The 23,937-nt window shown below is 53.1% G+C and overlaps 1 protein-coding gene and 1 long non-coding RNA gene across 6 annotated transcripts; one reads left to right on the top strand and one right to left on the bottom strand.

Annotated features, from left to right (window-relative positions):
• Positions 1 to 1,489: 1,489 nt before the first annotated feature.
• ST14 (ST14 transmembrane serine protease matriptase) lies at positions 1,490 to 22,452 on the top strand. 5 transcript variants are annotated; one of them, XM_039383754.1, is made up of 19 exons: positions 1,490 to 1,592; positions 11,903 to 12,062; positions 12,290 to 12,417; positions 12,980 to 13,050; positions 13,484 to 13,644; positions 14,073 to 14,108; positions 14,522 to 14,759; positions 14,888 to 15,027; positions 15,447 to 15,544; positions 16,031 to 16,140; positions 16,957 to 17,087; positions 17,333 to 17,437; positions 18,489 to 18,596; positions 18,993 to 19,106; positions 19,301 to 19,429; positions 19,780 to 19,966; positions 20,098 to 20,372; positions 20,651 to 20,787; positions 21,282 to 22,452. In XM_039383754.1, exons 1-19 carry the CDS (start codon positions 1,587 to 1,589, stop codon positions 21,441 to 21,443), a joined length of 2,496 nt encoding a protein of 831 aa, XP_039239688.1. In that variant the 5' UTR covers positions 1,490 to 1,586; the 3' UTR covers positions 21,444 to 22,452. The 5 variants fall into 5 exon arrangements, with proteins under 5 accessions (XP_039239688.1, XP_027596347.1, XP_027596346.1 ...); XM_027740546.2 differs by lacking the exon at positions 1,490 to 1,592 and adding an exon at positions 3,589 to 3,779 and having other exon boundaries at positions 19,304 to 19,429; XM_027740545.2 differs by lacking the exon at positions 1,490 to 1,592 and adding an exon at positions 3,589 to 3,779.
• LOC120323705 lies at positions 21,772 to 23,148 on the bottom strand. Its single transcript, XR_005564457.1, has 2 exons — positions 23,042 to 23,148; positions 21,772 to 22,681 (listed from the first exon to the last, which is right to left on the bottom strand). It is a non-coding gene; the product is annotated as an uncharacterized LOC120323705 (long non-coding RNA).
• Positions 23,149 to 23,937: the final 789 nt, after the last annotated feature.

The following is a 23,937-nucleotide window of genomic DNA, read 5'->3' as shown; positions in this document are numbered from 1 at the left end:
CTGACTTAGAGTTTTGGGCGTGCCCGAGCGTGCAGCCGGGTTTCACAACACGCAGTGCCAGAAACCAGGCAGTCAGGCCTGGCCACTCTGCCAGGCAAACACTGCTGCTGCTGATTCAGAGCTCACAAAAGGGGTCCTCTGCTTTCACGAGCCTTTGAAGAAAGAGACCTAGCTCTCTCTGTAGGCCTGGGAGCAAGTTTACATCCTCGGAGTGTTTCCTAGGGCTTTGGATTCCCTCTGGAGTCCTGTGGCTGTCAGTGGCTGGCACCAGCAGCAAGGGCATGGGAAATGATCCCCCTGGATTTGGAAAGCAAGCTGTCTGGGGTGTGTTGGAGGGCTGAGGGTGTTGGTTGCACAGTCACATCCTTTGCCTCCTCTCATGCCCGTGTCATCCCCGGGATGGAGCAGATAACTACTGCCCTTGGCTCTGCCCAGCTTTCATGATCTCAGCAAGGCAAAGCTACTTCTGATCCATGTTTTGTGAGCAGGACTCACTCCTGAGCTCTTGAGAAGCATTCGAGATCAAGGGAGAAGTTCCCGTCCAAATGACACCGTAATCCCTGAACAGCCTTCGGAAGGGAAGCACCACCCCTGCTCTGCCCAAAAGCAGCGTGTGGCCTATTGAAGGCAACTCATTGCACTTTTACAGCTCCCATTCTCCACAGCCAGTAATTATTCCCCTTGCATTGCAGAGGGAGAGGCTGAATCAGCCCAAGATGACTGGCCTGGGGCCCCGGAGCAGGAATTGCTGCCGCTGTGCCCATCAGCAGAGCCCAGCGCTCCCCTGTGCTCTCGGGGGCTGCCGGTTCAGCGGGAAACCACAGCGCTGCTGGGTGACGTTCTCCCCTCCTCCCACTGAATCAGCCTTTTATTTACTCTTTGGAATGCAAAGTAACAGGACACCCTGTGTGCATTATCTCTCTCCCAATCTTTTGTAATGCCGTGGAAGTTGCCGGACCGGATTGAGCGTTTGAGATGGGGTGGTTTCGGGGTTGTCTGGCAGGAATCTGGGTGGGAGGGCACTGCCGGTGAAATTTGAATTTGGGAGTCACACTGAGAGCAGGATCCTTGAGCCACACTGCGGGAGGAAAAGCTTTAGGCACTGACTGAACCTGGTGTGGATGGATGGTGCTCCTTTGCTAGAATTCCTGGGAACTGCCTCCACCAGAAGCCTTTTCCCCTGCAGGCAGCCGGCCTTCATTTCTTATGTAAGCAGCTACGCTCTTCCCTTCTTTCACGTGGATGGCATTCCCAGGGCTGGGAGCTGATGCAGAAGGATCCCGCCTGTCCAGCGAGAGTTTGCTGCTCCTGCAGCTGATCCCTGTCTCCCCTGGGATTCTCCTGGGGTTCGAGCTCAGTGCGGTTTAGCTCTTGCAACTCGCACGCGGTTCTGACCAAGCCGGACTTGGTTCTCAGATTTCAGGGCTCTCCTTCCTCCCAAAGGCGTGTTAAAGCCCGGCTCTGCTCTTAGGATGCTGTTGTGGCCAAACTGAGACAACGTGAGGAGGGGGAGGCGACGGCTTTTCTTGGATAAACTGGTCCCAGTGGGAACAAGCAGAGACTTTGTCGCTGACTGCTGCCATCGCATGTGGGTAAGTGCCTCGAACTTTATGCTTTGTTACATTTTCAAAGTGCCTTGGCTGGGCTCAGCATCCTTCAGTACCACTGGAGGGACACAGGGAAATCTCGCCACAAAAGCACATGGCAGACAGGCTGGGAATCGTTGCTTTGTGTTTTAGGGCTGTACAGTGCCCAGAAGGAGGGGACCCGCTGCTAACACGGTGACTCTGCAACTGCTGCAGCACAGCCTGAAGGAAATGCCTGTAAATCACAGAAGGAAATGCCTGTGCTTCTGCAGCAGAGAAACGGGAATCCTGGCATTATTTAGGACTCTAAACCAACAGCCTCCCAGCTACATAATATTTATATTTAGCACAATTTATATTGTTTGTTGTCTTTCCCCACGGCGATTTCGTCCCCTTGTTCAAAGATTCAGTTGGGCTCGTGAATTAGTTTGTAAAATGTCAGTGGTGTGAACGACAGAACACGCTGAGTTTTCACAGCTCTGTGGAAAGTCAGGAGTTGTGGATCTTTGCAGGAGATACCAGAGTGAATCTGCCTCTTGCCCTCATCAGCCACATCCCGGAGCACGGGTGGAGATCAGTCCGTACACTGAATAGGAGAAATGTGTAGAATCCAAGGGCAGTGGCTCAGCCTGGACCAGCTGCTTTGTACCCAGGGGGGTATTAAGTCCGGCAGGTAGGGAGTGGCTGTAAAAACAGTGCTGGGCAGGGCTGGGCACCAGCGGGAGGGCTGAATACTCTGACATCACCAGGCTGACTAACACAGCACCTTTTTGAAGGGGAATACCTTAAATTTAGGGATATTTCCTGCTGTGCGGTGGGTGGGATTCTGGCAGCTGCTGAGGGGGCAGGGAAGGCGGTGGAGGATGTATTTCTACAAGAGCCCAGAAGTTACGTTGTGTTTTTTAACAAACAGCGGGACCACAGAACTCACACCATCTCTTTTTTTCCCCAAAAAAAACACCCGCAAAAGGGCTGCAAAACTTATGCTCTGCAGGAGACATTTTAAAACAAAAGTGACCCAGCAAGTGACACCCCTGCGGGGTGTGATCAGTGGGCAGCTCCTGTTACACCAGAACGAGAGTTCTGGGAAATTTAAGTGTTCAAATGTGGAAAAAAGTCAGTTTCAGGGCTGTATGCAGTTGGTGTAAAGAGGTTTGGGTCGGCAGTGGGATGGCCAGTTTAATCTTGGATGGGCATATCACATGTTGGTTTCGATTGTCATATATAAGATAGAAAAGGGAAGAACTTTTCCATGAAAGTTTGATCCAGATATTTTAATCTTGACTTGCTCTTGAGTGCGAGAAACCTAAATATTGGAGCGTGTGTGGGGAAATCATCTTTCCAAGAAGGGGAAAACGATGGAGTAAGCCAGTGCAGTTTCAGCGTTAGAAACCCTCTTTCAAACCTGCATTAGATCATTCCCAGAACCCCGGTCTTTGCTGCTGGTCCCTCCTTCTCCTCTCCGTTTAATATTAACCCACACAGGGCCGGGGGCTGTTGCTGATGTTTGACCACCTCCGGGTGCCACCTTTGGGCACACGTGCAGTTTCTGCAGCACACTCTGTCCTTCACTTGGCATCTGGTCTGCATTTGCCGAGAGAAGGTTCCTTCCTACAGTGCTGCAGCCTGGTTGAGGGCAGGTTTCAGGCTGGCATAAAGGGAACTTTTTGCTTTGGTAGGCTCTGAGTGCACCGATGTTTTTGGGAACAGCAGAGTAAAATCCCCTTTGCAGGGGGGTTTCATAGTGTGACAGTGCTGTCACCCCAGAAGGGATGAGACCATGGGTACACAAAGCTTTTCCCAAGGAGCTGTGAATTCCTGGGTGCCAGCCAGCCCTCCCGCTTCTGGTGATGAAAGATTTCTTTGGTTTCATTTCCTAAAGCAAAGCACGTGGCTGAAGGGTCCCTTGGATGACGCAGAGCTCACGCGGGACTTTTGGGCACAGCTTTTGGGGCACCTGCGGACACTCGTCCCTGTGCAGGAGGAGAAGGCGGGAGCTACAGCGGGACACAGAGCCTCGGAGGGCCCACGGGGCGTTTCCACACCTGGCAGGACAGGGAAGGAGGAGCCGGGCACGGTGCCCAGGCCGGAGCCAGCGCGCCATGGCGGCCTGAGCCCCGCGGAGCCGCCCTGGCCATGGAGCACGGCCCGGCGGCCGCCGGGGCCGGCATGAGGTACAGCGCCCAGCCGCAGGTGAGGGCACGGCGGGGGCTCCACGCAGCCTCCAGCCTTTCCCGAGCTGCCGCGGCTCCGCTCGCTCCGGCCCCTTGGAGCGTCACCGGTCAGGGCTGACCGGGGCGGCTCCGCATCCCTCGGGAAGGGGGGGATTCCAGCTCGCAGGGGAAGCTGTTTGGGGGACGGTGCCGAGCTCAGCGGGGCAGGAAAAGGGAAACCAGCTTTGGGAAAGTGGAAATCTCCACCCATCTGTGGTGGTGTTGGATCTCCTCGGTGTCGGCGCTGCTGTCGCTCCCAAGGTTTTGATTTCGCCTTAAACTGGGCTCTGGGGTTGGGACTAAAAGGAAACTCGGCGCAGGCGAACTGTTTGCAGAGCGTGGGGGCCGGGTTGTTTAGCAACAGATCCACCTGAACCTGTACGAGCGTTGGAAGGGCTCATTTTAACGCAGGGCTGTGGGGCTTTGCTAATTAACCTCTGCTTTATCAGTGTGTTTGGAGACCGGAGCGAGTTTAAATCACAGTCTTGGCTTTTTTATGTAGGTCTTCCTGGCTGAGGGCTGGGCAGGGCCTGGTGGGTTTGGGTTGCACCTCCAGAGCCTGTTCTGTGCCACAGAGCTGTTTCAAACCAGGTTTTAGGTTAAAGCAGGACAGCAGCACTTCCCAGCTCACCTGCAGGCTTTGGGTGTCTCCAAGGCCTGGTTTAGCGGTTGTTATCTGGCAGCAACAAAGGAGCTGCCATTCTAGCACTGATCAGAAAATTGGCCTACAGCAAGAGACGTTTCCCTTGCCTCCAGCTCCGCTGTCCAAGGTGTGCCAGGGCCGTAGGCACTGCCAGGAGTGGGAAGGAGATGCTCTCGCTGATACGGTTCAGCTGGAGCTCCTTGTTCCCAGCTGGGTCGGGGTGACACTGTTGTGTGACATGATCTTCCCTGCCTGCCTTGTTCTCCTGGCAGGGGGTAGGTTTGTGCTCCGGTGTGTCTTTGTTGCAGGGCTGAGGGCTCGAACGAGTCCCTTCCCTGGTTCTGGATCACTTCTCCCCCTGCATCAGTGCAAGAGGGACTGATCTGATCCAGGAGGACTTCCCTGAAGATGGTATCTGCCCTCCTGGCAGGAAACAGCCTGAGGAATTTGTCCCTCGTGGACTGGCTGTTGTCGGACTTGGCCCCCTATAAACATGACAGTGGAGGAAATGTGAGTGTTTTTGCCATGTCTGTCTCCTCCTGCGTCGGGGAAGGAGCTGTGACAGTTCTTGGGCTGAGGAGAAGCTGCTCGTCTTCCTTGGGAAGGTGCAGAGTGTCTCTCTGGGGTAGTGGCTGGTGGGTGAGCTGCTGCTCAGGCCAGTTTGGCTGCTGTTGGTGCCAAAGGCAAACAGGGATAAGGAAGACATGATGAGAAAAGGGCTGAGGCCAATTGAGAGTTCACCAGACCTTTGCTCAGCAAACAAAAGTTCACTTTGTAAAACCCTTGAGGGAGCAGCGAGAGTGTCTTGAGGGCCTGGCTGTGGGGAAGGTATTGGAGCAAAGTTCTCCCCTTGCCCAGGGTAGAATGTGCCTTTTCCATCCAAAGGCCACGGATTAGACAGGCAAATAACAGCCTGTGTTATCTGGGCCATGGGCTGGGGTGGAGAGGGAGCAGCCTACAGGGATGGGTTTGCCAGGCAGAGGCTTTGCCCTGTCAGAGGTGCTGGTGTTTTCCTTGCTCTTGGATCCAAACCTTGAAAACTCGAGGGCCAGATCCACCTCAGAACTGTAGGGGCTGGTGAAGAGCGTGAGTGAAATGTCAAGAGGAGCGTTTGATCCACGTCTGGGGTGCAGCTGCCTTAGTTCAGCTGCTGGAGGCAGTTTTGTTTTCCAGACAGTGCTGTCTGTACCGGGAAAGACATATGAGTGATTTAAATAAGCTGTTTGCATCTGTGGCATGTTTCTTTCAGCTCTTGGGACATCAATGTGTTGTAAGGAGGAATTTCATGGCTCATAGCTACACGGATCAGGGCTGTAATGTAGCTTTATTCCCCACTTCTTCCCAAGAATTGCTAAGACTTAAGTGTACAGTTCTTTGCTACCACAGACACACAAAAGTGTGGTGGCTTTTTCTGAGCTGCTGAGATGCAGGACACAGCTGCAGTGATAAGCCTGGAGCGGGGCTCAAGCCAAGCCTATGCTGTCTCTGCAAACATTAACTTGAGTTTCTTCTGTAATAAACCCAAAGGAATTTGGTTTCTCGTATGACTCAGGGTGGTCACAAGACAATCGAATGCTGTAGAGGGTTTAGCTCAAAATTGGTGCGTGAAGTAGGTGTGTGTGACATATCTTTCACTGTTGGCACCTGCCCTCCCTGCTGGGACATACACAGTCTGCAGGACTCTGGCCTTGAGTTCTTGCCCCATATTCCCTGTTTATTCATCATTTTATAGCTCCATTGCCCTTAATACAGAACTGGAGATGAAAAATAACACATTGGCAAAGTTTCTTCAGTGCATTACTGCCCGTGGTGGGGCAGCACTGCGCGAATACGCCTTGGGGAAGCTTCGCTCTCATGCTGCTTTCACGTTATTTCTTTATCAAGAGTAAGAGGACAAGTGAAGAGATGATTCTTATCAGATCTTTTTTGCAGCAAGAATTGGTTCAGGAGTTGATTCAAGAGTGGTGTAGCTGTACTTGAGCTCCTTGGGTGAAGTGAGTTGCTGCTGTAAACACCGTGTGTCAGCAGCTTTTGGATTTGTTTCACTACTTGTGAGAAATAGGCTGTTTCCCCTCATGTTTTGGCTTTCAGTGTGATCCAGGAAAACTCAGGTTTTGAAAATCTAACTTTCTTGGCTCTTTTTGCCACACAAGCCCACCCTGTTGATCTCAAAGCTGGGGCGTCCCAAGCTCTGAGCCCATGTCCTGAGCTGCTTGATCAGCCGACAGGTTTCATTCCTCTCGTTTCTCATGTGGTATTTGTTTTAGTTTTTATTGAACACCACCTGAGGCGGGTGTGGCTGGAAAGAGGGAGGTGGGAATTGCCTCTTGGACACATGGACTAGGATCTGCAGGGTGTAATTACCCTCAAGAGCCTAACAGAGTCTCGTGACTCTGCTTCATCTCAGACCTCCCCAGGCCACCTCCAACGTGGCATTTTATGGGTTTCTTTTCTTGACCGTGTATATTGGTGTCAGACAATGGGTTTTTTGCTGTGAGACTTGCTTTGATTGCACACCTGCTCCTACCTTCTGTGATCTGTGCAGCTTTGGCCCTGTGGCAGACCAGCTGAGTCTGGAGTTGGGAAAGGTCAAGGGAAGAAGCTGAATCTCGTAGTCTGGTTCTATACAAACAAGTTATCTGGTGGTGATAAGGGACAGATGAAACTAATGGTCGGGAGTCGAGTCCTTCTGTGAGACGGGGTCCTGTGAACAGATGCAGACACTGAGGGAGAGATGGAGCAGCTGCTTTGGACGAGAGGGGAGCAGTGAGGATTTTGGGTGCCTGGGACACATCACATCGTCTTGCTGGAACTGCCAAACAAGCCAGAAACTAGCCTCTGTGGGGGATGCTCATCCCAGATAGACCACTGCTTTGTATACATCCCAGGAATCTTCTTACTCCGTGGCATGTCGCAGCGTTTCCATGATCCCCCTTTTGCAGGAGGATCTCTCTGCTTTCTGGGAAGATCTCCAGAACTGACTGTGTGGCCGTTCCCACCATCCCTGTGTGCCTGCTGAATTTCCTGCTGACAGAATTAGTCACTTCTGCATCTGGTTTGTCCAGTCTGGCAGAGCACAGTTAAAAATACATTGTGTGGCTTACAGAGGAGGAGTGGGAGGTCTGCTTTTCACAGGAATGAACTGGGACTCTGCATAGAGGAATTGTGTGCAGGAGTCCTCTGAGAGCTCTATAAATCTGTGAGTGCTCCTTTTCCAACTTTCCTTATGAAGTCACTACTCCAGGGGAAACTGAGGCATGGAAGAACTAGGGCAGTGTCTGCCTGACCCTTTCACTGGATTGGCATGTGGCTTTCCTGCCACTGTGACCAGAACCCTCCAACCCTGCCGTGGCAGTGCCAGTGAGGGCTGAGCGAGGAGGAGCAGGAGGAAGTAACTGCTCCAGTGACTAAGACAGAGAGAATATCAAGGGAGGTTTTCTGTTAATAATGTTTATTGGAGCAGTTTCCTTGAGAAGGGCGAGAGAGTCAGACCTTGAGTCACTTCGGGCTAGAGATGGTTTCTGCAGGAACCATGGACAAGGTGAGAGCAGGACATGTTCAGCTCCTCTTGGTTTAGAGCTGCTGCATTGGGCTGTTCCGAAGACGTGAGGGAAATGTGCAGCAGCCATTAACTAAAGGAGATTAACATTGTAGTCATTATTTTCTTGGTTTAACTATGATCTTTGAGCCGACCTTGCCTGTGATTCTATCTGGTCTCCACCCAGCTCAGAGGATGGTGACCAGGAATTTTTCCCCAAAGCAGGAGTGGTGGCAGTGAAGGGAATGTGGAGCACAGGGGTTGAGGAAGGCAGAGGCTGAGCCACTCACTTTGGGCTCAGACAAGTCTGGTCCTAAGGTCAAACGGGTGTTTTTCGTGCTGAGTGTGGGCAGGGAGGATTCAGCCTCTTACTCAGAGGTTGGGACACGGGGCCTCGTCTGAGACCTTCCCGCAGGGCCTGATTCAGCATTCCAGTAGTGTTTGGGGGATGCTTCAGATCCTCGGGGTAGTGGGGAGAGAGTTTGCAGGAATGGCTCTTGCTTACCCAGGTTGTGGGTGAGAGCTCCTCAAAGCAGCTTCACACAAGTGTCAGCGTTGGCCGGGGAACATAATGGCCTCCATAAGGTTTGGGATGGGAGAGGACGAGAGCTGGAATACGAAACAGAGGGCAGGGAGGGAGGGAAACCTCTTTGGATCCGGTCTCGTATCTGCCTCCAATCACTGGGTAATTTCTGGCAGGTAACAGCGTCAGTGGCTGCTTGTGCACCTTGTACGGGAGGAGAGACAAAAATAAGCTCCCCAGGAGTCCCCACACTCCCGTCATTTCTCTTGTGCTGTGGGTGTTGCTGCTGTCTCACCTTTGGAGCAAGAGCAAACTAACAAAGGTGTGCTGTAAACTCACAGGTTTCATCCTCATTTTTTCCAAGAAAAGCAGAGGAATTGTCTAAAGAAAGATCAGATGGTGAGTTTTCCTGCCTAATTCCTTGGTCACACCTCAGCCACTGGAGTACTGCGTGTGTTTTGTGTGCGTTTGTTCATGCTGGAGGCAGAGGGAACCTCTGTTTGCCTTCTAATTTAATCCCACTGATGAGTTTCTCCCTTTAAGAGATTTTTCATTGCAAAGACACAACCTTAGCTCAAAGAGGATGTTAAAATGCATCAGCCCCAGTGTTGTGCAGCCTGGCCTTGTACAGCAGCAGCTCCTGCTTGCCACTGAGCCCTGTTTTTTTCTGGCAGTTTGGTGAAACTCAAGTTTGGGAATTCTACAGAGTGTCCCCTCAGCAGAAGGGTTTTCTATTGGAAAATAGGGTTTTCTTTGTGGTTCTTCCTCACTGCCCCCAGGAAGTGTGGGGAAGTTGCTGCTGTGTGAACAGATACATCATTTAAGCCCCTGAGGTGGTTTTCTTGCCACAGGCTCCTGCAGATGTTAATAGGGAATTAAATACTTTGCTTTCTGCTACCAACAGCAATGTCTTGGAAGTCCTGGGAAGGCTCAGCACTGGGAGCAGCCCCACGGTGGGAGAGGGGAGGTGCTTGCAAGATTTGTGGCCAATTTCTTCTCTTTACCTGGTTGGGGGGGGGGTTTATTGCATGACTGGAAACCTGAGGGGAGCCAGATGGCTGTTTGGAAGACAATATGTCAAACTTCAGATAGTCTTGACTTTGACTGAAGAGTTTCTTTATTTAGGATGTCTGTATGTATTTAAGCTTTATTTTGCATCTTGACCGTTTTAAAGTTTCCTTGGGTTATGTTGTCAAGCTTTTCCTGTGTGATCACAGAGGCCAAACAGCATTCAGAGTACTCCCAATGGGATTGTCCTCTGTGGCCCTGCTAGGTCTGTTTATTCTGGGGATGGAAACAGTTCTTTCAGCCCAGCTTTAGGCAGTAAATCCCACATATGAATGAAGGTTCCTTCCCTGTGTTGCCAAATGATAAACTCAGAGGATTTTGAGAGCAGGTGATGTGAAAACTGGTCTGTTGCTCTGGTCGTGGTGGCCTTCTGGTGTTTGCAGAGGATTAAACTTGTAGTCCTTAACAAAAACTCAGGGTAAGGTGCCTGTAACTTCAATTTCTGTTGAGAAGGGCCCCGGGCAAATACCACAGGGAGGAGGGGCTGTGGTGGGTTGTGGGAGGTGGGAGGAGAGGACAGGGGTTGGGTGAAGAAAAGGCCAAAAGGAGTGGGGGAATGGTGCAAGTGGGAGCTGGGCTTTCCTGCCAGGTGAGGCTTGGGAAAGATAAGATGGTGAAGCACGTAAGGGAAGTGCAGTGAGGTTGCTTGAGTTTGCATGAGAATGCAGAAGGCTTTGTCAACAGCATGCCCTTTGCTGATTGTTTTTCCTAGAATCACAGGCTGGTTTGGGTTGGAAGGGACGTTAAAACTCACCTTGTTCCACCCCCCACCGCTGCCAAGGGCAGGGACACCTTCCGCTAGACGAGGTTACTCCATCCTGGCCTTGGACACTTCCAGGGATGGGGCAGCCACAGCTTCTCTGGGCAACCTGTGCCAGTGCCTCACCACCCTCACAGGGAAGGATTCCTTCCCAATATCTCATCCAACCCCATCCTCTGCCAGTGTAAAGCCATTGCCCCGTGTCCTATGAAGCCATATCCCCCTTGTCCCTATTTTTTCTGACCGGTAGGGGCTTGTGACATTTGCACCAAATGAACACGAGCCATTAGAGTAGGTTTGTGTCAGCTCTGGGCTGGGAGAGGACAGGCAGTGTCTGACCCAGGGTCATGTCTGTGGGGCAGCCTTACCCCTTCCGGGGCACAGGGGGGTGTGTGATTGCCATGGATTTGGGTGAGTCAGCCCTTTGTGTCCCTGCTGTCATCAGAGCCCAGGGAGCTGCTGGATGCCTGGTAAGGGGAAAATGGGAGGGCAGTGAGCAGAAAGCTGAGGGATCCCTATGGTTTGGGCTGTTTGCAGCAGGTACGGAACCCTTCCTCCCTGAGAGAGGCACAGAATGAAAGTAGAAGATGTGGTCAGCTCTGCCCACGAGGGTTTGCCAGCTCTGGGAGGACAGGAGGTGCCAGGGTGGGTGTGGGTCCGGGCCCCTGACATCAGCCTGTGCCAAGGATGCTGTGTGGCATCCTCTGAAAACATCTGGATCTGCAGCTCTTCTGACTCCCCCTGGGCTGGAGATGCAGGTACATGAGCAGGGCAAGGATGGAGGGAGGGAACCAAAGGCTGGAGAAAGTGAAACCCCAGGGAACCGAGGGTTTCACAGCTGATGCCACACAGGCCTTCCTCTTCTTCACCCAGCCCAGTGTGGGGTAGGTGGAAGGAAGAGCTGTGTGATGTGGGTGTCATTCCTCCTCTTTTTGGGATCTGCTCTTCCACATCTTGTCCTGAGAGTCTGGCTGCCTGTGGTCTGTGGGGCAGACCACCAGCTGTCTTGTGTGTTCAGCTTAGTATTTTTGGTTTGTTTCTTTTCATGGGTGTTTCTGCTGGATGGGAGATTCCAAGCAGAAACACAGGAGGGCTGTTGGCCCAGGAGATGTCACAGAGCACTGTGAAAATGTTCAGGGAGGAAGTGGCTTGATTTCTTCTTTTAGAGAAATGCTATTTATAGTGTGCTGTGCCCCACAAGCTGCAGTGACACACCTTCCACCAGCAAAGCGGTGAATTTTTCTCTGCCGTTTCATCTGCTGGCAGGCACATCTCAGAGGTTGTGGGCTTGTGACCTGCCATGGTCACGGGAGGGCGTGTGGACGTGCCCCTTGAGCGCGTGACCTTGTGTTAGGTCCAGAAAGGAATTAGGTGTGTGCGGAAAAGCAAAGGAGAAGCCTTCAGGGTGCTGTGGGGTGTCTGTGGAGCTGCGACGCCGAGGTTTGCCTGTGCCCTCAGTGCTGGGGAGTTGCCGCGTTCCCTGTCCACAAACCTGCTCCAGGCTGCTCTGTGGTTCCAAACCAGGCTTTGGGAACAGCCGTCTCACCGTCCTGCCTTCTTTCCTCTCCCAGGACATGAACCACCTGGACGAAGGGGTGGAGTTCCTCCCTGCCATGAACTCCAAGAAGGTGGAGAAGCGTGGCCCAAAGCGACACGTGGTCGTCACCGTCCTGGTCGTGGTTTTCCTGCTCGTCTCCCTCACCACTGGCCTCCTGATTTGGCACTTCAAATGTGAGTGTGACATCAGGAGGGTGGTGGCATCGAGGGTGATACCCTGGTGTTGTTACCAGCTTTTTTACTGGTGTTGCTCACATGTGCCCTTCCTAGCTCTGGGAAGGCTCCAGGAGGTGGGAGGACACCACTTCCACCCCCCTGCCCCGATTGCTGTCACTGGGGACCTGCTGTGCCATAATCCCAGCCCTCACTGCCCTTCCTGACCCTGAACTCTTCCCTTCCAGACAGGAACGCGCCCGTCCGGAAGGTTTTCAATGGCCACTTGCGGGTTCTGAACTGGGAATTCCTGGATGCCTACGAGGACTCCAGCTCTCCAGAGTTCAGCATGTTGGCCCAGAAGGTGAAAAGCACGGTAAGAGGCTTCTTGCATCCCTCCTCCTGCAAGCAGGAATTTTCCTCTTTCCCTGTGGCCATGGGGATATTTCGTGTAAGATTCCTTGGAGCTTCCTGGCTCCCCTCAGCTTTCCTCGCTCCCTCTGACACACTGGTTGGGAGCAGGGACATACCTTGGAGCTGGGTCTTGGCATCCCAGCTCCAGCCTGGTGCCGTAGGAGCTGCCAGGGCACATCCCAGGGTCAGTGATGAATCAGGGCTGGGAGCTGAGGCAGGAGGGTGTCTGCCCTGCATGCTGAAGCCGTGGCTGGTCTTGCCTCTCCCCTCAGAGTCAGGGATTTGTGCTTCCCCCAGGAAGAGTGGGGAGAGCTGAGTCAGAGGAGGCTGTGCTATGCTGGGTCTGGGCTCTTCTGGGACTCTCAACTTTCCTTCTTCCTCTCTTTGGCTCTGCAGGTTCCTGCAGCCAGGGATGCCGGGTATGTGCCCTGATTTTCCACAGTGGGCTTGAAGCTCTGTCTGTCTGTAGCCTTTCCTCCTTCCTCACTTCTAGACGTGCTGAACCCTCCCTTCAACCCTTTCAGGTGGAGGAGATATACAGGAATCATGCAGATATTGGCCCTTACCACAAAGAGACAGTGATCACTGCCTTCAGGTGAGTGTTCAGTGCTGCCTGAGCCGGGTCTGAGAGTGGAGGAGGGCAATGCTGGGATATCACACAGATATTTACCTTCATTCCCGGGGTGCTGTGGGTGGAGGCACCCAGTAGTCACCGTGAGTGACACAGGAAAGGATAGGCAGTGAAAAGCGACCCGAAAGTGTGTTGTTTTCTGGCAGATGTCCTGGGAAAATCAAGGTGTGGTGAAGTGAACTGCAGTGGGTGGTACCTGGCAGCTTTGAGAGGGACTCCCCGGGGTGGCAGTGGCCTTTACTGGGCATGGTTTTCTTAACTTACCCTTGAGACTCTCCCTTCCCCATGGCTAAAATCCAAAAATGTCTCATCAAGTAGCCTGGCCCCTTCTTCTAGTGGTACTTGAGCCTTCCCATGTCTGTCCTTGCCCTCAACCCAACAACTGCCCTTCCCACAGCGAAGGCAGCGTCATTGCCTACTACTGGTCCGAATTCCTTGTCCCCAAGTACCGGGAGCAGAGCTTGGACAGGGCGATGGCCGACAAGCAGAGCCTGGTGCAGAGGTGGAACCCCCGCCTGCGAAACCCCCTGCTGAAGGTGGAGTCGGTCATCGCTTTCCGTGAGTGTTGGCTCCGCCGTCCCTGGGCCTCCGCGTGGGACTGGGGGGATATGTCACTGGAGAGGGAAGGTGCTGGCCACAGCCCTCCTCTGGGGGCCTTCAGACAACCCTCAGGGTGGGTGTAAGGACCTGGATTTCACAGCATGGCTTAATGGGATGTACAGACTGGGGAAGGCTGCACAGACCTGCTCTGTGTTCTCCTCTGAGCTGAGTGCAGAGGGACAGGGGTGAATCCTCCATCTGCTGAGGAAAAGCTCAGTCCCTCAGCTCCCCAGAGCCTGGGCAGGAGCAGCCTGCCCTGGCCAGCCTGCGGGGAGAGACCCCACAGGCAAGGCCAGATCAGTGCAGGTCCTGGGGACAACCTCAGCTATGTGCCCAGGCATTTTCCATAGCCCGAAGGATGACACCAGCTCTGTTTTCTCCTGCAGCTGTGGACCCCAGCATAGCTCACTCGGCCCGAGACAGTAAGTACAGTTCTTTAATCTCAGTGGCCTCTTTAGGGTGGTGATTTCCCTTGCAGGATGGGGAAGGGTCTGGAGAGGGGTGCTCTGCATGCAAGGCAGACCCCAGTGTGCTCCTTGGAGCTGGTGTGGGGTCAGACAGAGTGTGGCACAACCGTTATCCAGCAAGCATGTTCCCTGCAGAGGCATCTGCTCAGGGACAGCCTGCAGGCAGAGGAGGAATTAGTCTCTGCATCCCAGGGAAAGGCAGGGCAGAAGCTCCTCGTTTGCCTTGTTTCCTGGTTTTAAGCCCAGCTGGAGCCACTGTTCTCATTCGCAATCCAAAATGCAGCACTGTAACAGCTACTGAGAAGAAATGACCTGTACCCTGGCTGGAACCAGGACACCTTGCTAACTGTTCCCTGCTCTCCGGGCAGACAGCTGCATGTTCTCCCTCCACGCCAAGGAAGGGCAGGTCACCAGTTTCACCACGCCAGGCTTCCCCAACAGCCCGTACCCCAACAATGCCCTCTGCTACTGGGCACTGAGGGCAGATGCCAGCTCCAGGATCAGCCTCACCTTCAAGACCCTGGAGCTGGAGCCCTGCAGAGATGACAGTGACTACATCAAGGTCTACGACTCCCTGAGCCCCGTGGAGCCCCACACTTTGGTCAGGTCAGTGTCCCCGGGATGTTCCTGTACAGCACTGAGCACTGAGATTCCTGCTGGGACCTGAGCTCCTGTCCCTGCTCGGAGCTGACCTGTGCAGCTGTGCCTCATGGATTCTGTCCTTTGCTTCCTAGGCTTTGTGGGAATTACGCCCCGTCCTACAACCTGACCTTCCTGTCCTCCCAGAACGTCATGCTCATCACATTGGTTACCAACAAGGAGGGGCGATTCCCTGGCTTTAAGGCTGAGTTCTTCCAGCTCCCAAAGATGAAAGGTGAGCAGAGCCCTTGGCCTGTTTCCCCCACCTCTCCCTGCCAGGGGCAGCTGAACAGGGAGGTGGGTGTGGCTGCGGTCAGTTTGTCAGGGATGTTTCCAGGGCTGGAGCACCTGGAAACAGGTCACATCTTGGCCTTGCCCACAGTGCTCTTGGCTGCTGTAATGATGTCCCTGAGGAGGCCAAAATAGGTGTTAGGTTGGGTTAGACATGCAGATTGATGTATGCAGGAAGCACCTAATTGATCTCTTGGGTTCTCTCAAGCCTTGGAGCAGAGCTGGTCTCTCCAGAGGGTGACTTAACCTTGTTAGACACTGTTGCCTCTGCCTCCCTTCCTGCCTCGGGTGACAGCCAGCTGAGGCTTGGGCAAACCACATCTCTGAATCTCTAACCTGTTTTCGTCTTGTGTTTATCTTTAGCCTGTGGTGGGACCCTGAAGGGAGAGAGTGGCACCTTCACGACTCCCTATTACCCGGCACACTACCCCCCAGACACAGACTGTGTGTGGAACATTGAGGTGAGGTGGGCCCTCTCTGTCCCTTCATTAGGCTGTCCAATGACTCTGGTCGTACAGACGCAGTCCAAGGGAGCTCGCAGCAGCTGCTGCCCAGAGGCTCTGAGTCTGGCATGGCTGAGGGAGGTGTTCAGAGCTGGGGGCAAAGGCTGAAGAGGCAGTGAGAGGCCTGAACCCCACGTGACACTTATAGTAGCCCCCCGAAAAACTGTAGCTTCACACAAAAAGCATGAGAGTGGGAGCTTTGGGGCAGTCCAGTCACTGGCTGGTGACCAGAGGTCTGGCTTCCACCCCCTCTGTGTGCCTGTTCCATCAGAGATCCTGCAACTGGGGTGGCTCATAGTGACTTTTATGAAGGTGTTTCTTTTCCTTCTGGAAAACTTGACTTCTTCCTGTTTTCAGTTATCTTCTATCCTCTTCCCATGAAGCTTATTCCCTTTTCCTTGCTCCAGAAAACAGCATCCCCACTGACTCTGCTTGCTTTTGCAGGTTCCCTCTATAAAGAATGTGAAGGTGCGTTTCAACATGTTCTTTGTGCTGGAGCCCGGGATCCCCGTCAGCTCCTGCACCAAGGACTATGTGCAGATCAACAGCACAAGGTGGGTTGTCGGGTGCTCTCTGACCCATGGAGGGGCTTTGTTTAGTAACACAGAACTTTGTGCTTTCCTTAAACCTGCTGTGGGAAGTGTGCTGGTGCTCTTTAGGATGGGATGAGGCAGGAGGGTGCTGGGATTTACCCTGTGGTGAGAGGGGAACCCCAAGCTTGGGGATGAGACCCAGCTGCAGCTGAATCCCCCCAGATTCTGTCATGGCACATGGCTTATGTGAGGGAAGGCAGAAACTTCTGGGATGGGTTTGCTTGAATGAGCAAATCTCTGTTCTCAGGACAGTTCCGTTGTGTTCTGTGATGCATTTCCTGATGTATTGGCCATGTGCTGTTACACAGCGTGATGGAACCTGGGCCAGACAACTTGTTACTGCACAGGGACATGATTAGTCTTGTTTTGCAATGTTTTGGGCAAGGAAGCTGACCCTGCCTCAGAGAGAGGGTTCTGAGTAGCAGCACTTGCCTCTACAGTCCTGAGTTCCTGCAGTGCTGCTTGTGTACATGGTCACACCTGCCTGTGGTGGGATGGGATCCTGCACAAGTCCAGCATATCTGAGATCAGACACATCACTGAGGCAGGCAGGGATGTGGAAAAACTTGTTCACAGTCGTTCTTAAGGTCACAAGCTGGTGTTTGCAACTGGCTCAATCCTACTGTGAGTGGCAGCAGAATTTGGACCCTGAGACCTGGCAGTTTGTGCTGGGATCAGACCTGCTCCCTGCTCTCCTGCCCCCTCAGCTCTGTGCCGATGGGACGTCAGGGATGGAAGGAAGTTTGCTACAGCACTTGACTCCCCTTTGCCCTGCAGGTACTGTGGGGAGCGCTCCCAGTTTGTAGTGGCCAGCAGCACCAACAAAATCCAGGTCCGGTTCCACTCAGACCAGTCCTACACAGACACGGGCTTCTCTGCAGAGTACCTGTCTTACGACTCCAGCGACCGTGAGTTGGAACCCTGGGGCTGGGGGAGAAACTGATTTCCCTGAGATCCAGAGCTGCTCCTCCTCCGTGCTTCCCTAGCCTTTTCCAGGGGCATAGCAGCTTGTCTTATTTTACCGCAAACCTCATTGTGTCCCTGCTATGTTCTGCTGGAGGCTGGCACAGGGAGCACTGTGTGCTTTGGGGAGGTGATGTAGAGGGGACACCTGGAGGGCTCATGTGCGGTTTTGCTCCCTTCTCCCTCCCAGCCTGCCCTGGCAAGTTCACCTGCAACACGGGTCGCTGCATCGACCGGAGCATGCGCTGTGACGGGTGGCTGGACTGCGTGGACGGCAGCGACGAGAGATCCTGCAGTAAGTCCATCCTTGGTTTCCCTTTGGCATGGCATGGCATGGGAAGGGTCATGATGCCCTGGGGTGGCTGTTCTGGGGGTATTTGTTCTGGGCAGTGTGCCTCGGTGCTGCCTGGAACCAGCGCTGCCGCTGTTCTCCAGACTGCAGTGAGAGGCACTCGATGTGGGATCTGTTTGGGATCCTTTCCCAGCCTAGGAGCTGTGAATTCCTGCTAATCCGGCCCTCTCCCAGTGGCATCTCTCTCCATTTCCAGTCCCACTCAGCTGGGAATGTGTTTTTCTGTGTAATCCTCCTGGTTGTGGGTTTGGCTGAGCTGGGTGTTGTGAAGGGACACCTTTTGTTACCCAACCGGGCAGGCTTTGCAGAGCACATCTGGAAAACCTGTGGGATACATGGAGTTGTGTCTTTGTGCAACAAGTTTTCCTCCTGAATTAGCAGAGCTGTCCTGTAGTTAGTGTTACTGTCCAGGGTCTGCGGTTCATTAGAGAGGATGGAATCCCCTAGATTGGGATCTGGTTCCCAGGGGAGTGGTAGTTTTCTGAGGAAGAGTGGCCCATGATCAGAGTTTCTCAGGTGCTTTCTTGCTGCTTGTAGCAAGTGCTTTGCTTCAGTTGTTGCCTGAGGCTGTCCTGCAGTGATGTCAGCTTCAGCCTCTGCTGCCCGAGACAGGACAGTTCCAAATGGTTTGGTTCTCCAGAACAATGGAAATACTGTGCTGTAGCCCGAGTGCGTCGTGTATCTATGTACATGCGCACGGTCTCGAGCTGTTTGGCGGGTTCCCGAGTGTTTGCACACCCACTGGGAGAACTGTCATGGTGGATGGGTCGCTGGTGACTCCACAGGTGCCTTTGCAGGTCTCTCCCCTGATTTCTAGCATTGGAAGGGACTGCCCAGGGAGGTGATGGAGTCCCCATTCCTGGAGGTGTTTAAGACATGGCTGAACATGGCACTCAGTGCTCTGGTCTGGGTGACAAGGTGGGGATCGGTCACAGGCTGGACTCGATGGTCTTGAAGCCCTAATGATTCTGTGATTCTCACTGCCCTTTTCCAGGCTGTACTGAGCAGCAGTTCAGGTGCCAGAATGGTTGGTGCAAGCCCAAGTTCTGGGTTTGTGACAACGTGAACGACTGTGGTGACAACAGTGATGAGCTGCAGTGCAGTGAGTGACTCGCTGAGGGCTGGCGTAAAGGGGACTGGGAGTGTGGGGGCTTGTGGTATGGAGGGAAGCAAGTGCTGTGCTGGAAAAGAGTGGGCAAGAAACCCAAAATAACAGCCAGGCACGGGGCGTGGCAAGGACTTATCTGATGCAGCCTCCTTGAGCCCCGAGCGAGAGCTTGGAGGAAAGAAGGATGTGCAGAGGTGTAGGAAACGTGGGTTTTGGGGAAAGAAAGGACTGAGTAACTGGGGGGTGGTGTGCAGTTTGGAGAAGAAGAGATTGGAGACACAGGATGCTGGAGCTGCAGAGGCTTTACTTGGGGAAGGCAGTGGACACAGCTGTATGTCAAAGCGCTGCAGGATTCCTGCCCTGCCCTCAGGAGCTGCTCTCTGTCCCCAGGCTGTGCAGCCGACAGCTTCAAGTGTGACAACGGGAAGTGTGTCCCCAACGCACGGAAGTGTGATGGGAAGGATGACTGTGGGGACGGGAGCGACGAGGGCAGCTGCAGCACAGGTGAGGGTGGACTGTGGGGGCACCTCCCTCGGATGCAGCCTCTGATGGATTTCTTGGTGGTTGGGCATCCTGGCGTGTGTTTTCTCTCATGGGGTTGGCATGTCCTGGAGATGGGGGGAAGAGGTGATGGGCTCCTGGGCGGTGTGACCTCCCCAGAACTGGGTCTGACCCCTGTCTCTCTGTCCTGCCTGCAGCAGGTCAGACAACAGTGCCCTGCAAGGAGTACACGTACAAGTGCCGCAGCGGGCACTGCATCAGCAAACAGAACCCTGAGTGCGACGGGGAGCAGGACTGCGAGGACAACTCTGACGAGGACAACTGCAGTGAGTGCCCTGGGAATGGGGGGAACACTGGATTCTAGGCTGGGCCTCTTAGAGAAACACCCCAGTGTGGCAGAGAGAGCCTCTGGGTATTTCTGTGCGGTGGCTTGATCTGGAAATACCAGGATGTATTCTATATCAACCTGGGGAGTGTCTGCGTTGTTCAAGATGGGGAATACAGGAATATCTGCACATTTATGTATTTAGGAAGTAAATATTATAGCTAATGTAGCATCAGCCCTCCCTGACATGAGTAATGGGGCACTCGTGCTGTCAGATATCCCCAAGGAACAGAGGGGAGGTATGGAATCAGAACAGGAGTAACCAAGCACCCCTTTCCTTCCCCACCCCAGACTGCGGGACCCGCTCCTACGTCAGGAAGTCGCGGATTGTCGGCGGGCAGAACTCGGACGTGGGAGAGTGGCCATGGCAGGTCAGCCTGCACGTCAAGGGCCAGGGCCACATCTGTGGGGCTTCGCTGGTCTCGGAGAGCTGGCTCGTGTCAGCAGCTCACTGCTTCCTGCCCCTGCAGGGCATCAGGTACAGGAGAGCCGGGTCCATCCCTTTTCAGGCATTTCAATAGGAAACCACCAATTTTGAGAGGCATTTCTTGAGGAAACTGTTTAAGGCAGCGAGCTGTGAGATGGGGCCTCACCCTGTGTCTCGTGCAGGTACTCGGACCCCAGCCTGTGGACAGCCTACCTGGGCCTGACCGACCAAGGCGACCTCAGCGGCCCGAACGTGCAGACACGGAAGATCAAGCGCGTCATCTCCCACCCCTTCTTCAACGACTACACCTACGACTACGACATTGCCGTGCTGGAGCTGCAGAGCCCCGTCACCTTCTCGGCCGTCGTCCAGCCCATCTGCCTGCCCGATGCCACCCACAACTTCCCTGTGGGCAAGGACCTGTGGGTGACTGGCTGGGGAGCGACCGCGGAAGGAGGTGAGCGCTGGTGTGGGAATTTGGGGCTGCACTTACGTATTTTATATAGTTTTCCCAGAGAAACTGTGGCTGCCCCATCCCTGGAAGTGTCCAAGGCCAGGTTGGACAGGGCTTGGAGCAACCTGGGCTAGTGGAAGGAGTCCCTGCCCATGGCAGGGGGTGGAACAAGATGAGCTTTAATCCCTTCCAGACCATTCTGTGATTCTATGATTTTTGTGTTTCTTGAGGGTAAAAAAGTGGGAGCTGCTTCAAAATATGTATTTTACTTACCCTCACAGGCACTGGAGCCTCCATCCTGCAGAAGGCAGAGATCAGGCTCATCAACCAGACTGTGTGTAACCAGCTCCTGACGGACCAGCTGACACCACGTATGATGTGTGTGGGGATCCTGACTGGGGGTGTGGACGCCTGCCAGGTAGGGCAGCACTTGGAGTTAGTGCTCTTTGCTGTTTATTCGTTAGGGAGGCAGGCCATTTTCACTTATATTTACACTTTTAGCCTACACCAAATGTATGTGAATCCTCCTGGATTCAGACAACGGACAGATTGGAATGGGTGCCAGCAGCAACTTGTGTCGACACATGACTTAGTCTCAAAAAGTGCAGGACTTACACTCAAAAACATCTGACCAAGTAGGAGATACAACCCCATCCAGCTTCTGGCTGTTCGTTATTCTTAGTTAGCAAGACAGACTGCTTGATTTTATAGCTGTGTTCTGGCCCTGTAACTCTTATTGCCAGACTTAAATATTTGTTTCAGGGAACGGCCAAAAAATTGTGCTGAGTTAGAATTGTTTTTGAGATGTGGAGTTTTACTGACTGATTATTTTTTGCTCAGTTTTGACTTCAGCACTTTGTATTAGGACGCTGTAGGGGGTTGGTGCTCATGCTCCTGTGTGTTTGTGTGCAGGGAGACTCCGGGGGCCCCCTGGTCAGTGTGGAGCCCAGCAGTCGGATGTTCCTGGCCGGAGTGGTGAGCTGGGGGGATGGCTGTGCCCAGAGGAACAAGCCTGGAGTGTACAGCCGGCTCACCAGCCTGCGAGACTGGATCCAGCAGCACACAGGCCTCTAGGGATGGATGGATTCCTGCCTGGACACCTCTTGGACAGTGCTGGCTGGAGACACTTGGCACTGCCAGCTATGCACAGCCTCTACTGTGAACTTCAACCCTCCCTCTACCTCGCTGCGAGCGCCTGGGACTCCCTGTGCACCAGAGCTGATGGTTTGGTTCAGTCTTTAGTGTTCCCAACTTAGAAATTCATGTTTGGAGAAGTTTCTCCCCTGGTGGGTAAGCTAGTGCAGCTCCCATGAATGAGCCATCATTCAAGATTACGTATAATAATAAACTTAAGAAGTAAAAAAAAAAAAAAATTAAATTTAAAGAAAAAAGAGGCAAACACTTTTTGTTTAGAGGCAAACTTTATTGGACAGGTTCAAAAACATGCTTTCAGAATATATTCTAAGTCCTACATTTGTTTTCAAATGGCCATCCACATGTGGTGTTCAGTTGTGAGGGGTGGAGAAGGGAGGTCTTACCATCGTTTTAGGGGGGGTCCCCTTCTTGTCCCATGCTGTGGTCTTCTCCTTCTGTCCTCTGTCCAACTCAGCTTCTGGCCTGGCTGAGTCCAGAGCTGGAGGCCAGAAAGAGAGAACCCATCACTCACCCTGAGGGAAGCCATGGGAAGAGCTGCTTGCACAGATGGAGACCCCAGGGCCACTGGCATCCCCACACTGTGCCTTAACTCCACTCTGGGCTGAGCTGATACAGCTTCTGCTGAGCTCCAGGTACCTGAAGCGATGGTGGAGAGCACAAAGGCTGCACTGAATCCGTCCTGGAGTGCTCCCTGCAAGGACAACATGGGTCAGCTGTGCCCACACCAGCCTTACACTCCTACTTTTGTAAAGAAAAATGTGACTTGTGAATGTGCTGATTTCCTTCCTCTCTCCTGTGTAGCCTGTTCCTTGCTCCAGCAGAGCCCACTCCAGTTGAGTTGAGTTAGTACCTTCCTTACCTGTAAATACATTGTTTTGTAAAACTCTCTGAAGTGAGATGCTCCAATAAACTGGGATATTTTCTAGTACTGTGCCTGTGTGGTTCTTCCTGAGCTTCTGTGCAAATGTTCCTGAGTCAGAAACCAGCAGCACAGACCCCCAGTGCTAAGAGGAAGTGGAGCTGCTCCACATAAAACACTTGAATACTGCACCCCTGTGCACAGCAGCTCCACTGTGGTGAAGAAGAGTCTCGGGAGAAATCCTCACAAAAACCAGCTGTAAGGGCTCACAGGAGAATGGTCTGTGCCCCAGCCCTCTCTGCAGAGAAACAGAGGTAAGGAACATTTTTGTATCTGTGCTTACATGATGCTGCAGCAGCATAAAAGAAGCATTTAATGTGGTCACTGTTGCCCAGGGAGCAGCCGTTTGCAGCACTGAGCTGTCACAGCCAATAAGGCACAGATGGTTTAATTCCAATGTCCCAGTTTGTAGGTAGCTCTGCCAGACAAGCCCCACAAAAAGCTTCCCTAAATTTGAGGTATTATGGATGATGATCCCCAGAAGTGGCCTGGGATAACAGGGTGCCATAGGAGTAAAGAGCCCCTGGCACCTGCACCCGGGGGAACTGCAGTGGGATGTTCCATCACCTGCTGAGGACAAGATCCGGTGTCTACTCACTCTCTGTTGTGCCCACACGTGGTCTGGGGATCCTGCCACATCCAGAAGGATTGTTGAGCCAAGCAAGGGTACAGGAGATGCTTTTCCAGACAGAAGTGTGAATCCTGTGCAACCGAATCTGAAAGAGAAGTGTGTTCAGACAGGTTTTGCTTTACCAAGAGCAGTGTCACTCACCACAGATCCTCTTTCCTCCCCAACAGCCCCATTCCAGGCTGGCACTGAGCACATGGGGGCTCTGAGGAAGCCAGGGGGGGCTCTGAGGGGCTGGCTCAGCCCTGCAGCCTTTCCTTGCCCTGTGTGTGCTGGAGTGCACAGACCAGCAGAGCTCCTCGGATCTCATATCACCTGCCCTGAATTACTGGGGTCTGGGGGAGATTTCCTAAATACCTTTTTGGCTCAGGCATCAAATTCATCCTTGTTTTTGCCAGTGTATTTCCTTTAAGCCCCAAACACACACAAAACTGAGATTCAATTCCCTGGGAAGAGCACACTGGCTTCTTCAAGCAACCTCTCAGTGAACTTGGGGTGAAGAGCTCCTTCCTCCCACTGCTGTGGGCTCACAGTTTCAACACAACTCGAGGGGACAATTTCAAGCCTTGTGTAAGATCACTTGATGCAGAAGCAGAGACAAAAAACCCACTGTTTTTGTTCTTGTCATCATAATATTTCTACTGTGCAGAGGAAGAGCCTGTTGTCCGACATCATCCTCAGTCCTACACCTGCAATGAAAGGGCTCAGGCTTCCACAGCATTTCCCTCTGGCCAAGTACAAAGCTATGAACTGGCTATCCCTCCCTTCACAGCTCTTTGTGCTCATGGAAAAGGGCAACAAGGATGGACATGGATAAAAATATTCTTACAACCAAAGCACAAATAAAGCAGCAAGCGCCATGCCTG

Source organism: Pipra filicauda, unplaced genomic scaffold (assembly GCF_003945595.2).
Source record: "Pipra filicauda isolate LSUMZ 115617 unplaced genomic scaffold, ASM394559v2 scaffold323_size1005334_pilon, whole genome shotgun sequence".
Classification (NCBI taxonomy): domain Eukaryota; kingdom Metazoa; phylum Chordata; class Aves; order Passeriformes; family Pipridae; genus Pipra; species Pipra filicauda.
The sequence above is the reverse complement of the archived record's forward strand: the minus strand, read 5'-3'. Positions and strand labels throughout refer to the sequence as shown.